Here is a 17715-nt window from a genome sequence, read left to right as displayed (position 1 = left end):
CATGACTGTTTATAATAGACTAATTATGAATTATAGGCCTACATTTGATTGTATTTTTGTGTATCAGTGCCTAGAATATTCTAAAAACATGAAAGCACCCTCAAGTGGTAAAAACGTACTTGAAATATTCTAGGGATTGACCACTGAATGTCCTCTTGGCCTATTGTCATTGTCTTATATTTTTGCAACATTGCCTTATGGTTCAGTTACCATTGTTTCAGTATCCTTTATTTTTCCAGTAACAATTTATGTCATTTCTGTGTTAAAGGTGGAACGAATACTGGCACGGCGCCGGACACGCAAGGGTAAGTTGGAATACATGGTACGATGGAAGAACTTTGGAAGCGAAGAGGACACCTGGGAGCCCCTGGAGAACCTCGGAGACTGCATGGAACTGGTGGAGGAGTTCAACCAGAAGACAATGAAAGATGGAAAGTTTGAGAGACTCGCGTCTCTGGATCACCTACATGTACACAAGAAACAGCCTCAAGCAGGCAAAAAGAGACCCAGTGATAATGGAGGGAAAGACAAGGGTGGACAAGGGAAGGAGCATGTTAGCAATGGAAGTGACAATAATAAAGAGCATGCGAAGGCTCAAGCAGATCAGAAACCTGTGAGTGGCATTAGCAGGACTAACAGCAGCACCACCGTAGGAAAAACAGCGGATGGGTCGGCCAAAGCCCAGAAAAGAAAAAGAGAGTCGGACGTCGGTAGTAAGCAAACTAACGGACCTGTAGCACTTCCGTCCACTCACGTTATTAAGTCTGAAGGACAGTCTCCAGAGAAGCGTGTGAAGAGGGCGCACTCAGTAACAGGTGTCGGACCTCAGAGTACTTATTCGCCTAGTGCGAGTAGCAACGGAATTGGTTCACCACTACAACGGAGAAGAATAAATAGCACAATTCCTGATGAGGGTATGACTTTACTAATTAGTATAATTTGTTGTTTTAGTTAATAACTCCAATCCTTATTCCCTATTCTGTTGAATCCATGTACCCTGGCTCTGTGAAGATAATTTTTTTTATAAATTATGTTGTGTTTATCTGAAATGAAAATATTGCATAGCCACGGGTATAATCTTGAATTCAGAATTCTGGAAGTTACAAAAAAGAAAAAAGACTAAATTCTGTTGAACTGTGAATCAGAGATGTATAGTTATTTTATGAATAATATAAGCATTATCTGATAGTATGAAAAACAGGTTTGTATCTCACTCTATTTGAAGTGAAGTTTATTCAATTTGCCACAAACTACAAATTGGTCTGCTTTATCAGGATTACATCACAACACAAGGGGTTCACCAAACCTTCATCGCACAATGTCAGCAAGTGCAAGTGCCTACCCCAAGCTGATAATCTCTCCGACCAAACTGACCATGGTAACGCGGAGAGGCGGTAGTCCTGCTACTCTAGCCAACTCCTTAACGGCCTCCAGTGGGGGCACGGAAGAGGATGGGGAAGTCCAAGGGAGGCGAACGGCCAGCATTGTGGCTAGGCGGAGACTTTCACATTCGACCCCTGAAGATCCCATTGATAGGTAGGTCTTTCATGCCGGAAGTGCTGAGAAATTCTCGATCTGCAGGATGGGAGTTGGGTGTTGGAAACTTTAACATATTACAACCACCTCATTCCCCCTAGGGTTTAGCAAGGTATAGCAGAACTACTTTTTTTTCATGCTTCAAACTATTGTCTTACCTAATAAATTTAAACAAGTTATGAAATCTGCTTGTAGAGTTCTTAAAATTGCTGTTTTGTCCAGATTTAAAACCTATCTAGACACACATTAGTTATTGTGTAAGTCTCCAGTTGTCTATTCTCTCTAAGCAACTATAACAAATTCATAACAAAATACAGCTTAGATGTCACCGCATCTTTGCAGTTTGCAGTGTAGATCACAAGAAGAAATATTGAAGTGGGCATGATTCATCTAAACCTTCATTGATACTCACTTTTAATGTCAGTGTTCCTCATAATATTTAGTGGGTCTTTAGACAGAATGAACCACTCCAAACACGTGAATGCTCAGCCCAACAAAGCCAATGCCTTCACTGACACCAAACCTAAAAGCCAACTATCATGTCATAATAGTTATGAAATCTACCTAAGATATGAACTTGTTTTGTGCTTTAATTGTCTGATTTCATTGCAGATCCTTTATTTAAGGCAAGAATATTTTTTTTGCACTAGTTGAATAGTTTTAACTGTTAACAATTTCCTACATATTTAATAAACACTGTTTGTACATTCTTGTGGAAGCCTTCTTGAGCAATACCTAGAATAATTCTCTGCTAACATGTGCCATCAGAAATAATCTGAATTTCTTCCTTTATTTATTTTTTTGACAGTCGGAGAATTAGTGCAAGACAGAGTGAGAGCCTATACAGGTACAAGGAGATAGTTGTGAAGAAGTGCCAAGGGTACACACAAGTAAGGCTCTTCACCACGACACCAACAAGAAATGCTCTTAATCTAAAGGTGAGCTTTGACGTGGAGGGCATTTTAACTGTTTACAGAATTTACAAAGGAACGATTTGTTGATCAGATTTAAAAGAATTTTTGCGTATGTGATACTCCTTGATATTTAATACTCTGCATTTATACCCGTTCTTTCATGTAGTGTTGTAACCCGAACCCATTGAGGTGCGAGTTAACCTGTCGGTTATTCCCCGATCGTGGTTTGCCGGCCGGGCTGAGTTCATTCACCAACCCGCAGACTGTAGTATGAAAAAAAAAGAAGTTACGACACATACAAAATCATTCGAAACACAAACAAAAAATTTCGTGGTACAATGTCACCCCCAGAACTCCGGAAAAAAAGTGGATTAAATTGGCGATTTTAGAAGTGAATTCGCTCCATCTTAGTTGGAATATATTTTCCTGATGTGAGCCTGTATAGTGTGGGGATATCACTCACGTTATGGTGACCACATTTGATTGAGTGAGTGCACATGGTAGACCAAGATTATGTGAGTCAAACCCGCCGGGTTAGCAGGTCCCGCCGGCAAATCATAGGATTATACGGGTCAGGGTTTTCACTTTTGGGCTACAGCACTACTTTCATGGCTACTTTACTTTTGTTTGGTAAAGCATTGTTTGTTGTATGAATAAAGATTTGGATTGTAATTGTTAGGAGTCGGGTATCTACATTCAATTACCCTTAGGAGGTGCAATGACTCGTCAGTTGAGCAGTGGTCATGTCATCCAGTGACCCTGGTTTGAAATCACATTGATGTGCTTGTGCCGTTTGGGAAGGTATTTATCCTCATTCCCTAAGGGGGTTTCACCAAGAGATAAGTGGGTTGCGCTTAAATGGCAATACGCACTCGGTATAAACACGTAACCTTATTGATGACTACACAGAAGTCTGTGTCCTCTGAGTCTGAGCGGGATTTGACCAATGCGATGATGTGTTTAATGCCGCATTCTACTTATTTATTTATTTATTTAAGTCATACTTACATCCTTGTGAACCCCCCCCCCCTATCCTGTCCCTCAAAGATGACCATGAATTGCTGGTCCATGGGTTGCTTACTAACAACAGGAAATACTCTTATAGAACATTATTCAGAATTACACGTAAAAGATTAAAGTCAAATACATGTAAATAATAACGAACCCTTAAAAAGAGGAATGTTGGCAAGTTCAAAATAAAATTAATCTACTACAAGTGCTATTTACTTTGTGCTCTAAGGATAGCTCTATACTTGTAGCTCTTATCCAAACCTATACAATTGGCAATTTGATATCATTCTATTTCATAATTCCTACAGGCTTTACAGGAATTGACAGCTGTCTTTGAGTTGAGCAAGAAAGACGATTCCAAGGTGATCTTCTTGAGTGGGTCTGGTAGTGTATTCTGCAGTGGGTTAGATCTCAGGTGTATTCAGACTTCCTTTGTGGAGGAGAGGAAAAGAGCGTCCAAAAATCTTGCAGATGCAGTCAGGTAACAATCAAGTTCTATCTCTTACCAAAATACACTAATATACACCCTTGGGGAAAGTGGAAGGAAAAACTAAGGAAAAACTGAGGAAAGATAGCATGTGCATCCAGCTCACCCCAAAAAAGTACAAGTTTGTCCTATCACCTGAAATCATGACATTATTTGTTTTATATTTCACATCTGAAACCATTTAACTATATAGGAAGAAATCAATTTTAAGATTAAAATCAAAGTTTTTCTATTTGAAAAATACACTTGCATTAAAGCTTGTTACTGCTCGTGTGTATAAACTATATAGACTGCATATGCTTATCTAGGCCTTCTCCACCAAGGTAATTATAATGTCACAAAGGAATTTTTTCCTTGCTGCATATGAATCAGTTCACATTTCACCTCCAAGGCACAGGTGATGCCAAACAAAATCAATTTGCACCACATTAAATTTCAGATGAATTCTTTCATAGACGAAGATCCGTCTTTCATTTATGATTTTATCCTTCCCAAATGTGCAACATATTAGATTTTGGTAATGTTTTTTGACAAGTCTTTAATATAAAATTATCAAACCTAGATTAGTTCTTCATACCAGCAGGAATAAATACATGGAGGCTGGGGGCAAATTCGCCCCCCAAATGCCCTACAGAACCTGGATGGATTTTTCATAAAGCTGTTCGTAGGTTAAGAGCGACTTTAAGAATGACTGGTGATCTTTCCTTGTGAAAAATGATATTTACCATTAAATGTTCATTGGTAATTATTCAGCGCGTAAGGAAGGATCACCAGTCATTCGTAAGATCACTCTTAACTTACGAACAGCCCCCTGGAAAACTGATAAAGAGCAAAATTGGGCTGGTGAGCATAAAAAGTAGCCCCGGAAAAAATAGTGGAGACACAATGTTTGATGATATCCTTACTTGAATCCTACAGGTCATTTGTAGATAGCCTTATCAACTGTCCAAAGCTAGTAGTCGTAGCCATCAATGGTCCTGCCATTGGCCTAGGAGCAGCCATTCTACCTCTATGTGACATCGCGTACGCCAGCGACAAAGCCTACTTCCACTTGCCATACAGTATTCTAAGCCAGACCCCAGAGGGATGTGCGTCTCACACCTACCCTCAAGTCTTGGGGTTAGCGCTGGTGAGTACAAGATTCTTAAGTCTTCCCTGTGATCTGCTTCTGAAATTACACATTTATGGGAACGAGTGTTGTAACAAGTATTGATTTTGGCTTGGGTTAAGTATTTGGGGTTTAAGGACGTTCCACAGTTAAAACGAAGTCCATGTCATTTTCACAAAATTTTGCAGAGAGTTACTTTGGTATCTATGCATTATGAAAATGCAAAAAATAATATAGGTTCATGTGCTTATTTTTTTTCTACGGGTCTTCAAAGTCGCCGCATTTGAATGACATGCAATCTTGCGCAATCAAGAGAATCATGCCTCTCTTAGACCTCACGAATTCACCAAATGAGTTTAAATCATCTTTACTAAGTGGATACCGCATCAAACTTCATCAATTTTTCAAGAAATATAACAAAGTGTATACTAAAGTAAGAGAAAGTCTTTTAATTGGTAAAACTATATCAATTTGGAGTCAGCAGCGCCCTCATTTGGCAAGAATGGTGCAAAAACTCGAAAAAAAAACAATCTTCAAAGACGTGAATCTACTCAAAAATTAAAAAGTATTTTGTAAGCTGCACTTTTTTCAAAATCCATGTCATTTTCATCAAATTCAGCAAAATTGTAGAGGAATGCATATCGAAGGTTTAGGGACGTTTATAATATGGGGTCCATGTGCTCATTTTTTAACTATGAGTGTCCAAAGTGATGCAAGTTGGCTTGAAACAGCCCAAAATGCGCCGAAAACAAGCAAAAGTCTGTTAATACCATCTAAAATGGGAATGGTTCCGTAGTTTTGCCCCCAAACATTCAAAATCCATGTCTTTTTCATCATACTCTCTAGATTTGTAGAGGAATATATTCTAAAGGCATTAAAATATTAAAAGTATGGGGTCCATGTGCTCGTTTTTAAAGTATCAGTGTCCAAATTGTTGCGAGTTGGCTTGAAAATATTGAAATCCACCTAAAATGCGCCGAAAAGGTGCAAAAGTCTAATATACCGTCTAAAATGCGAATGGTTCCGTAGTTTTGCGCCCTAACATTCAAAATGCATGTCATTTTCATCATACTCTCTAGAATTGTAGAGGAATATATTCTGAAGGCAACAAAATATTGAAAATGTGGGGTCCATGTGCTCGTTTTTGAACTATCAGTGTCCAAAGTGATGCGAGTCAGCAGCGCCCTCATTTGGCAAGAATGGTGCAAAAACTCGAAAAAAACCAATCTTCAAAGACGTGAATCTACTCAAAAATTAAAAAGTATTTTGTAAGCTGCACTTTTTTCAAAATCCATGTCATTTTCATCAAATTCAGCAAAATTGTAGAGGAATGCATATCGAAGGTTTAGGGACGTTTATAATATGGGGTCCATGTGCTCGTTTTTTAACTATGAGTGTCCAAAGTGATGCAAGTTGGCTTGAAACAGCCCAAAATGCGCCGAAAACAAGCAAAAGTCTGTTAATACCGTCTAAAATGCGAATGGTTCCGTAGTTTTGCGCCCTAACATTCAAAATCCATGTCATTTTCATCATACTCTCTACAATTGTAGAGGAATATATTCTGAAGGCAACAAAATATTGAAAATGTGGGGTCCATGTGCTTGTTTTTGAACTATCAGTGTCCAAAGTGATGCGAGCTGGCATGAAAATCGTCAAAAAATGCGCCCAAAACGTGCAAAAGTCTAATAGTACCGTCTAAAATGTTGAAAATACGAATGGTTAGTTCTGCTCCCAAACATTCAAACTCCATGTCATTTTCATCTTACTCTCTCGATTTGTAGAGTATTTTATTTTGAAGACGTTAACATATTAAAAACATGGGGGGTCCATGTGCTCGTTTTTAAATTATCAGTGTCTAAATGGTTGAGAGTTGGCTTGAAACAGCCCAAAATGCGCCGAAAACAAGCAAAGGTCTTATAATACTGCCCGAAATGTCTAAAAATACGAATGATTCCTTAGTTCTGCTCCCAAACACTCAAAATCCATGTCATTTTCATCATACTCTCTAGATTTGTAAAAGAATATATTCTGGAGAAGTCAAGATATTTAAACTATGGGGTCCATGTGCTCGTTATCAAATTATCAGTGTCTAAAGTGTTGCGAGTTGGCTTGAAACAGCCCAAAATGCGCCGAAAACACGTTTGATAATACCGTCCAAAATGTCTAAAATGCGAATGGTTCCGTAGTTCGATCTGCTCCCAAACATTCAAAATCCATGTCATTTTCAACATACTCTCTAGATTTGTAGAGGAATATATTTTGAAGTAGTCAAGACATTCAAACTATGGGGTCCATGTGCTCGTTTTCAAATTATCAGTGTCCAAAATGTTGCAAGTTGACTTGAAACAGCCCAAAATGCGCCGAAAACAAGCAAAAGTCTGTTAATACTGTCTAAAATGCGAATGGTTCTGCGAATGGTCTTGCTCCTTAACATTGAAAATCCATGTCATTTTCATCATACTTTGCACATAGATACTTTAGCACCTGAATATTCCAAATATGCAAAATTTAACATGGGTCTATGTGCTTGATTTTTTGCTATAGAGCTTCAAAGTTCACCCAGATGGATGTTCTTAAGAATTGCGCATCCAAAAGAATTTGGCATTTTTAGAACTCACGAGATCACAACAATGAGTTTAAAGCTCTATTACTTAGTCAAAATCCATGAGCAATATGATTAATAATTGTATCCGTAAGATGGATAATTTATTTATATTGCTGTCAATTGCTTGCTCATTTAAGTCTAACAACACTCTCAGTTCTTAGAATTTGCAGGAAAGATACTCATACTCAAAAATGTGAAATTTTAATAACAAACTTGAGAAGTAAAATAAATTCTGCACTTTATTCAAAACCCATGTCATTTTCACCAAACTTTGCAAAGTTGTAGAGGAAGGTATACCTAAGAGGTGCAAACATTAAAAAATATGGGTTCATGTGCTTGTTTTCAAACTATCAGCACTCTTATTAGAGCAAATTTGCTTCTTAAAACACCGAAAACGCGCCAAAAGCTTTGTATCTATGTGAGGAAAAATTCCAAACCACTTTTCCATTATTTTATTCAAACTCGGGGTCATATTCATCATACTTTGCAGCATTACAGAGAAACTATTTTGAGGTATAAAAAAATGGTCCATGGAATAAATCCACTTTATTTGCTTCATAAAAAAACACATCGGATCTGCAGTTTGTGCAGATAAGGAGAAAAATCGGCTCACACTACCTACAGCTGATTAATCACCAATTCATCCATCGTGACGTCAGCGCGCAGAGTGTAACATATGCGCAGATCATGATGCGCACAAACATAACTGTGGAACGTCCTTAAGTAGAGCATAGTCTCTTGAGTCTGGGCAGGAATTTCACTTGGAAATAGTTTTTGTCTCACCTGCATAGCAGAGTGAGTCTATAGGCGCCACTTTTCCGACGGCGGCGTCAACATCAAATCTTAACCAAAGGTTAAGTTTTTGAAATGACAGCATAACTTAAAAAGTATATGGACCTAGTTCATGAAACTTGGCCATAAGGGTAATCAAGAATCACTGAACGTCCTGTGCAAGTTTCGGGTCACATGACCAAGGTCAAAGGTCATTTAAGGTCAATGAACTTTGGCCAAGTTGGGGTTATTTGTTGAATTACCATGATAACTTTGAAAGTTTATGGATCTGATTCATAACACTTGAACTTTAGAGTAATAAAGTATCACTGAACATCCTGTGTGGGTTTCAGGTCACATGGCCAAGGTCAAAGGTCATTTAAGGTCAATGAACTTTGGCCAAGTTGGGGATATTTGTTGAATTACCATCATAACTTTAAAAGTTTATAGATCTGATTCATAAAAATTGGACATAAGAGTAATCAAGAATCACTGAACGTCCTGTGCAAGTTTCAGGTCACATGACCAAGGTCAAAGGTCATTAAGGTCAATGAACTTTGGCCATGTTGTAGGTAATTATTAAATTGCTGTCATAACTTTCAAAGTTTATGGATATAGTTTATGAATTGTGGACATAGTGGTAACCAAGTATCACTGACAAGTCTTATGTCACATGATCAAGGTCAAATTTTATTTAGGGTCAATGAATGTAGTATTGTATCATTATATGAATGGTGTTTTTTTGTGAATAACTATGTTAGAGTAGATTTCAAAGTAAGCACTGCTGCTATATTGAATCGCGTAATGACTGCCAGAGGCGCTCCACTTGTTTATTCTTAGCATGAGTCTCTGGATGAGACTCTGGTTGTTGACTTGTGATGTTACAACCATTTATGGACCTGCTAGGTCGTATCGTCAGATCTTTGCAAGCATTGGTATTGATTGGCTGTCACGTTGACCAACAATTTTAAAATTGCAATAATTTTAAGTCCTTTCTTAAAAGGGCCTGAGATATTGGATTTTTTAGCCAATCCATGTAGGTTAGTGAGTCAATAAGCAAATCAATTTTTTATGATTTTTTGTGAAAGCATGATCAATACAAGGGCTATTGAAAGTAGGAATATGTCTTAATGCTTCATCTGTATATTTAACCCTAAAAAGACTGGGGGGGGGCTGATTCAGCCCCCCCCTCGACATTTTTCGCGATAAATCTGTAATGCGAAAAGCTGGCGCCGCGCTGTTCCATGACTTTTTTCTTTCAAGTCTTGCGCAACTTTTGAGACCAAATTTGCGACCCCCGGGTACGTGGTTCCGAAATTACGCAACATTTCGTAAGTACATGTCGACCCAAAATTGCTAAAAAACGTGAATTTGTGTACAAATCCAATGCAAATTGTGTTTTCAGCCAAAATTCATAAATGTATCATTATTTTCAATTTTACTAATCAAACTAAATTATGGTCAGAATAAAGTCACGGATGATTTTCATTGAAAAAACAATAAAAAACAAAAAGTAAAAAAACAAAGAAATACATAAAAAAAATTTAAAACAATAAAATACATAAGAAAAGAATTGTGATGTTGAATTTTTTTCATGTACATTTGATTAGAATCCTACAAAGAGTCTATGAATAAAAAAAATAGCAGTTTAGAGGCCTTATTTAGTTAATTAGAGCAAATCTTTGATTTTACGCATAAATTAGCATAATTAATGAATTTTGAAATTTTTCGGAAAATTTGATCCTACAGTCTTGGAGATTATGCCGTGGGTAATGCACGTGCCAATTTTCGTCGCGATCGCGCGGTCGACGGCCGAGATCATAGGGGGGGCTGAATCAGCCCCCCCCCCCCCAGTCTTCTTAGGCATCAAAATAGCCCAGTCTATTTAGGGTTAATGGAAGAGAAGATATGTATATTCATGACCAACTTCCAATTTTATTTCTCTATTTCCTTGTGTCTAGGCTGGTGAGATGTTGTACGCTGGTCGCAAGCTAACAGCTCTGGAGGCCTGTGCCTGTGGCCTTGTATCGCATACCTTCTGGCCTACAAGTTTCATGCAGGAAGTAGTACCAAGGGTACAGAGGATAGCTTCACAATCGGGCAAGGTACTAAGCCTTTTTGTCTCTGTCTCTATCTGTATGGTTAAGTAAGAAAAAAAAAATCCTCTTCTGACCCATCCATGAGGCATGCAGTCGAGGCAAGCCTCGAGGCTGAATTTGCTGGCCTTGGCCTCGACCTCGGAGGTGAATCACGTGTACAAAGTCTGTGGGAGACAGTTTAATCCATCAGCCTCTTGACTTGGAAATCCTGACCTGAACTACCACCCTGTCATCCATGCTAACATTTTGAAGCGAGAAACATTGCTTGTTGAATAATTGTTTATTGTGCTTCAGATTGTATTGATATTTCTACCGGATGGGTTTTAATGTTCGAGGGTGGCAGGTTGTTTCAATCCCCTTGTCACAGTAGATTGCAAAGAAAGATTATCCTTTACCCTATTTCAGATCTAAAGATATAACTAGTAAAATCCGCTATAAAGTCATGAAATAGGATGTCTACTAGTCTATTATCTTGTACAGCGTAGAGATCTTTTGATCCCTTTCTTAAGATGAAGGAATTTCTGACCTGAGCCAGAGACAGACACACTTCCCCTTATGTCACATATAGTCCTCCAAATTTTTGAGGTGATTTGAAGCGAAATGGAACAGCAATTGCTGCTAAGCAAACAAATGGAAGCATCCTGATATAGTGGTTCAGACCCATGCCATTAAATCAAGGGATCATGGTTGCAAACCTTAGCTTTGATTTTAATTTGCTGTAGCAAGAAATTAATCCACTTTGTGCTGCACTCAACTCGGACGTAGGTTCATGAGTACCTCATAGGAAGCAATTTCTTTGAAATGTTTGTTTGTCGTTGTAGTAATGACAGTAAGTGCTTTGATCGCCTGCTATCAGCTGAAGATATGAATTCACTTTAAAGATGGTTTTTGGAAAGGGAATATTTTGTCACCTAGCTGGCAGTAAGGCATTACAGTTTACACGTACATCAATTCACATTCATGTTGGTCAGGCAGAAGGGCATTAAAGGTCAAGTCCACCTCATAAAAATGTTGATTTGAATCAAAAGAGAAAAATCAGACAAGCATAGTGCTGAAAATTTCATCAAAATCAGATGTAAAATAAGAAAGTTATGACATTTTGAAGTTTTGCTTATTTTTCACAAAATGTGCACAATTTAGTCACATGCAAATGAGAGAATCGATGATGTCCCTCACTCACTATTTCTTTTGTTTTTTATTGTTTGAATTATACAATATGTCAATTTTTACAGATTTGACAATAAGGACCAACTTGACTGAACCATATAGTGTTAAACAATGGTAATTCCACATGTTCAGTGAGAAATAAAACTTTGTTTCACAGGACAATTAGGAAAAAATAAGAATATTTCATATTTCTTATAATAAAATACAAAAGAAATAGTGAGTGAGTGATGTCATCAGTTCCCTCATTTGTATCCCAACTGGGATGTGCATATATCTATTATGTGAAATTAAGCAAAACTTTAAAATGTCATAACTTTCTTATTTTACATCCGATTTTGATGAGATTTTCAGTGTTGTGCTCGTTGGATTTTTCTCTTTTTATTGAAATAAGCTTTTTGTTGTGGTGGACTTGTCCTTTAAGTTTTAGCTAATGACCTTATGTCAGCGAAAAAGGAATTGAAAATCACTACACATGCATAACCTTCCACCCTTCTACCAGTCAGGTGATAATTGATTTCTAAAAGTCAGTAATACAACAAAATGATCAAGTTATCTCCTGTATTTTACCACTTTAAAGCTTGGATTTGATTTCCTGATTCATTTTATGATAAGTCTATAAAAATATGCAATGTTTCCTTCTTTATTTTTTCTCATTTTCATTACACTAAATTGAGGAGTCAAATGTTTTCACCTTTTCTGCTTTTTACAGGCTTTACTTCAATCCAAACTGCTAATGCGGGGCCAAATGCGGGCAAAGCTTGAGTATGTCAATGAGAGCGAATGTGCGGCACTGGAAGAGAGGTGGCGCTCTCCAGAATGCCACAGACAAATCAAACTCTTTGCAGAGAATTACTCGGACATGTGACTGTGAGAAATTACTGTGCCACCTCTCAAGAGGAAGAATAAACAATGGGCTGATGGTGACAACCAAGGATCATCCTAGCCAATGCGTGGAGTGTAAGGTGATTTCAACAAGAGGCAAATCTGTGTGTTGCTTGACTTGGAGGCTTCAGTTGATCCACTGTGATGTCAAAGGATTAGATGCTTAGAGGATGTCGGTAGCAGTGATGGGTGCTTAACAATGACACAAAATCATGGATGCTGTCACGTTTAGCTGCGATCCAGCTGAAAATGCAAATTTGAAAGTGATTCAGACGCTGACCTAGGTGGAAAGCCGTGTCAGACCTTCAGATGGTGACGATGGTCGATCCCAATTGTAACCATGGTTTGATTGACCTGTGTCTGTAAAAACCAAACCCACATACGCATTGATAACGATACAGTTTTCCATCATTTTATTGTATCGCCAGAGAGCTTCAAATGCGAAGACACATTCCTGTATGTTATGTACAGTAGCCAATGGATCGTATCAGGCCTTTTCACCTGTCTGTTCTGTTCAAATCCTCCCAATCCTGGAAGCGTGGACTGGCGTTTCAGCCAGGACTCGTGCACTCTTGTTTAGCTTGAATGTCTACATGTGGTAGCTCAATGAATGGACATGTCATGAAAATGTAATAATATTTATTTGAAGAGGTCTTGTGAATTGATGCTAAATGTATTTATTCACCTGACATAAGAATGAGAAACTGATTGCACCAAATACTTAGTTCTAAAAAATGCAGGGATGAGGTTGAGGCCTCGTCGACCTTAGCTTTGGCCTCGGGCCAAGTCACCTCACGACTTTGGCCTGGACTCCATCCCTGATGAAATTATTAGAAGCAGAAAAACTGTTGATGAAATGATGAAATGAATTGCCATTTATAGGGGATTGTTTTAATTTTGTTTTTTATTGCTGTGGAAAATCCAGAAAGGGTATTATGAGCGAAAGAAAAAAACCTTGAGAGAGAGAGAGAGCGAGGGGGGGGGGGGGTTAGAGAGAGAAAGAAGGGGGAGGGAGAAAGTTGACAAGTTTTTACTAACTGATATACTATTGTAAAGGTCTACAAAGCCCCACCGATGGTATTAGTGAAGGAAAAAAAACATGACAAATTTGCCACTGACCTACATGCAGCTTAGACGATGTGTATATTCACTTAAGGGCTTAATCAATACAATGTTCCTTCTCTGTCAATTTCACACTATCTGCACAGCATGCAAAAGTTTTTAAAAGTCCTTTATGTTGCTATTGGGTGTAACTCTTTCCTTAAGTACTCAGATCATCAAAAACAATTTGCTGGTCAAGGTATGTTAATGTTATCTAAGCTTTGAACTGTTATAAGAGATAATTCTGCACTTTATATAAGCCATACTCAGGGTATTTTCATTTCTTAAAGGTCTTTATTTTTGTGAAATTGCCATTCGCTATACATTTTTCTGTGAATCACTCTCAAAATGGGAAACAATATTCAGTGTTTCTCGTAGGATTGTGCAGTTAATTTTTTTTTTGAAAAATCATAATAAAACTCAGGGGTGTGAGAGTTCAGATTTTTATCTGATTTCAGATTTTTTTTTCAGCTTATTTTTGGCCTTCCTCTGTATAAAAAGTATGGGAGCTCTTTCTATTTCAGATTTTTTCAACACTCTTCAGCTTTTTTCAGATTTTTTTTTGTGACCACTCACACCCCTGAAAACTAGAACTCAGAATGGTAAAAATATCATATTCTTTCCATCCAATGCAGAATGGATGGGATTTCTGAAGCATGATTTGGGGGCTTGAATAGACCAAAAATATCATGATAGAAGTTTTGTGCCCAATATCTACAATAACAGATTAAAAAAAAAACAAGTGTAGATAATAGATACCCGTCAATGTATTTTAAGTAAATAGATTCAAGGGAGATTAAGTGAGACTAATATACATGGAGTTATGTTTATAAGTGATGGTGTTGTTTTGGTTATTTGCAAATCTGTTACAGTAATTCCCACATTGTCCTTGTCTGTGCCATGGAAATGTTTGAACAATGTAGTATTACCTACATGCACGAGACCAGGGGCACATTCCACATAGAGTTGCAATCAAAGGCAACTCCCAAAATCAAACGCAACCCAGGGGGGGGGGGGCACTTACATTACCATGCGCGACCAAAAAAACACGTAAAAAGGATGTCCTTTTACATACATAACGTAATAAGGGTGTCAAAAACACTAAAAGAATGAAAAAAGGGTATCTATTTCACTAGGAAAGCTACGTGCTTAGGGTCAAATTTGCAAGGGTATAAAAAAGACTGAAATGTTTAATAAAGGATGTACTTTTTGCCCTTCTACGTGTTTATATCGTCTATTATTATTTTATCGTTTTGTTTCCAATACTTGTTAAGGGTAGGGTTTCACACACCAAAACTTGTTAGGGGTGCATTTTCAGAATTTGGAAAATACTTGTTTAGGGTGCTTTTCGAGACCCATGGTCACGCATGGTATCCACTCTTCAATGGAAGTGCCCCCCCCCCCCCCCCCCCCGGGAACGCAACTTGATTCTCAGTCAATTAGAAATGCACATTTTTTTACTTGCGTTTGATTCTCCGAGTTGCAGTCAAACGCAACTCTTTCTGCAACAGCCCCCTGGTGTTTTAAAATGTATTTAATAAATCATTCCCAACCGATGAAAGTTTTCTGTATTGCCCCTGGTGGGTGTTCATAAAGTTGTTCATAAATTTACACCATGACTTACGCATGATTCGGACATTTTCCTTGTTGGTAAGTCAGCTATGTAGGGATGTATCATTTCACACAAGAAAGGGACCCCAGTCATGCTTAAAAGTCATACCAAACTTAAAAACAGCCTTATGAAACACCTACTGTTCAATTAGATTAATTAAATACATAGGGGTCTTTATTTTCTTAATTCTTTTTCATTTCTTAGATGGTGAAAGTGAGAGATAGCTAGATTGAAAAGAAAAATTCAAATTTGTTCATGAGCAGTACAGCATCACCATCATGAATTCATGTTAATCAGAATTGATAATCTAGTGTTGATCTTTCGGCTTTCAATGTCTATGGATTGAGATTCTGTTTCAGCATTTGAAAAATTTGAATTCACTTGGTTTTCGTCTTAATTCTGGTGTGATGTTAATTTTGATTATCCAATCATTTTTAAAGTTAGAACTTTGATTTTGCAATTTGATTTTTTTAATGAATGGAATAACTAATAACAAGAAGAAGAATATTTTTAAATGGTTTGATATAAACTTCATAAAGTGTACTTCCCTTTGCCTAGACTCTTTCATATTTGCTTCAGTTTGCTATTTTCATTTTTTTAAACATTTTTTTTGGGGGGAAGGAGAATTTATGTAAAGAACAAAAAATTGATATGAATTTGGTCAATGAAAGACATATTTTTACAGAATTAATTTCAATAAATGTTCATGATTATATTACTACCCTTCCAAATGGAACGCAGTGAAATCATGGGGATAAATTCAGGAAGTGTTCAGCCAGATAGGCAAAAATGAAATTTAACAAGAATTGCCATCGATGAAAAGTAGTTTGGATGTTCCGTTGTAGGAATCTCGATATTGATAATAGTTATAAAACAATTTCTAAGAGCTTGATAGGTATACTTCTCTTTCAGTACATTGAAATATGTTTTTAAATCAGACACATTGATGATGTAGAACTACTTCTCAAAATGCATTTAATAGGATACAATTATAGCAATTATACAATTATGGAGCGTTGTGGCCCAGTGGATTAGTCTTCTGACTTTGAAACAGAGGGTCGTGGGTTCGAATCCCAGCCATGACATAATTTCCTTCTGCAAGAAATTTATCTACATTGTGCTGCACTCAACCCAGGTGAGGTGAATGGGTACCCTGCAGGAAGAAATTCCTTGAATGCTTGAGCGCCTAGGCAGCCCAGCTAAAGCTGGGGTAATAATAATAGCAGGGCCCGCATATACAATTATAGCCCTAATAAGTGATATTAACACTAAACTGCATAATAATTACAGTGCTTTAAGTATTGTGGATCTTTTTTAAAAAGAGGAATTTGGATTGAATATTGCATGTACAAAGATAAAGTTATTTTATTTATTACTGGGTATGAATGCTTTGTCAGAAATTTTGTTTGTGTTATTATAGGGCATTTGTTTTTTGTTTTTTTATTTTAGAGTGGTTGTTCGCACACAATTTATCAACCACACAGGATAAGTGTTGAGCTTCAGTGAATGAGGGAAAATACAGAGAGAGAGAGAAAGATAGAAAGGAGAGAGGGGGAGAGAGAGACGGAAAGAATAGGTGAGAGAGAGAGAAAGAAAGAGAGAAGTGTTGGGGGTGATTGAGAATAAATGTGAGCAAATGGAAGTGAAGTTTTACATTTCGTTTAAATTTCTTTTCTTTTTTTGTATTTTAAGATTGGAACTCTGATTTTTCCATCCAGAGTCCAGTCATTCCTTTTGAATTTACATGTAATATTGTAAATGTACATAGCAGGAAAATATCTTTTCTGCACCTTATGCATTTAAATTGAAGCACATACATTAAATTGCAAAGAAAAAAAATAATGAAAATAAAATGTGAAAACTACTACAGTTTGTAAAATATATTATTATTTCGCTGATGTGTGTACACTGTTTAAGTCAATATTGGTTGTGGATATTTGGGTTGTAATTGAAAATTCAGTGAGCTTGTGACACTAAAGAGGCCAGGAGGTATGAATAAGTACGAGATAAAAGGAAAATATATGCCACAAACTAGCACAATTGAACTTGTGTGAGGGAAGGGGATAAATGTACCGAGTGTAAGAGAGGAAGAAGGGGATGTATTAAAGAGAGCTACATTAACAAAAAAGCCTCCTTAAAGGGGTACTCCAGGCTGAAAATATTTGCATCTAAATAAATACAGTAAATTTCACCGAGCAAAATGCTGAAAATTTAATCAAAATCTGATGACAAATAACCAAGGTATTGAATTTTATCAATATTTTGTGAAAAAGGTTTTTTGCATGTCGTGAATATTCATTAGGTAGGTTGGTGAAGTCACCCCCACTTTCCTTTTTATTATGTTATTACATGAAATCAGAATTATTTCACTTTTCATTAAAATTGGGAATGATTATTATCCCTTATGATAAAATATGTTGCA

At 37.1% G+C, this 17715-nt stretch overlaps 1 protein-coding gene across 1 annotated transcript; it reads left to right on the top strand.

The window, feature by feature from the left end:
* Positions 1–271: 271 nt before the first annotated feature.
* On the top strand, positions 272–17157 carry LOC129278553 (chromodomain Y-like protein 2). Its single transcript, XM_064094997.1, has 7 exons — positions 272–914; positions 1275–1536; positions 2345–2474; positions 3770–3942; positions 4867–5077; positions 10394–10537; positions 12408–17157. The coding sequence occupies exons 1-7, from the start codon at positions 320–322 to the stop codon at positions 12561–12563; spliced, it is 1671 nt and encodes a 556-aa protein (XP_063951067.1). The 5' UTR covers positions 272–319; the 3' UTR covers positions 12564–17157.
* Positions 17158–17715: the final 558 nt, after the last annotated feature.

This window comes from Lytechinus pictus, chromosome 2 (genome assembly GCF_037042905.1).
Source record: "Lytechinus pictus isolate F3 Inbred chromosome 2, Lp3.0, whole genome shotgun sequence".
Taxonomy (NCBI): domain Eukaryota; kingdom Metazoa; phylum Echinodermata; class Echinoidea; order Temnopleuroida; family Toxopneustidae; genus Lytechinus; species Lytechinus pictus.
Note: the sequence above shows the minus strand (reverse complement) of the source record. Positions and strands in the feature narration are given on the sequence as shown.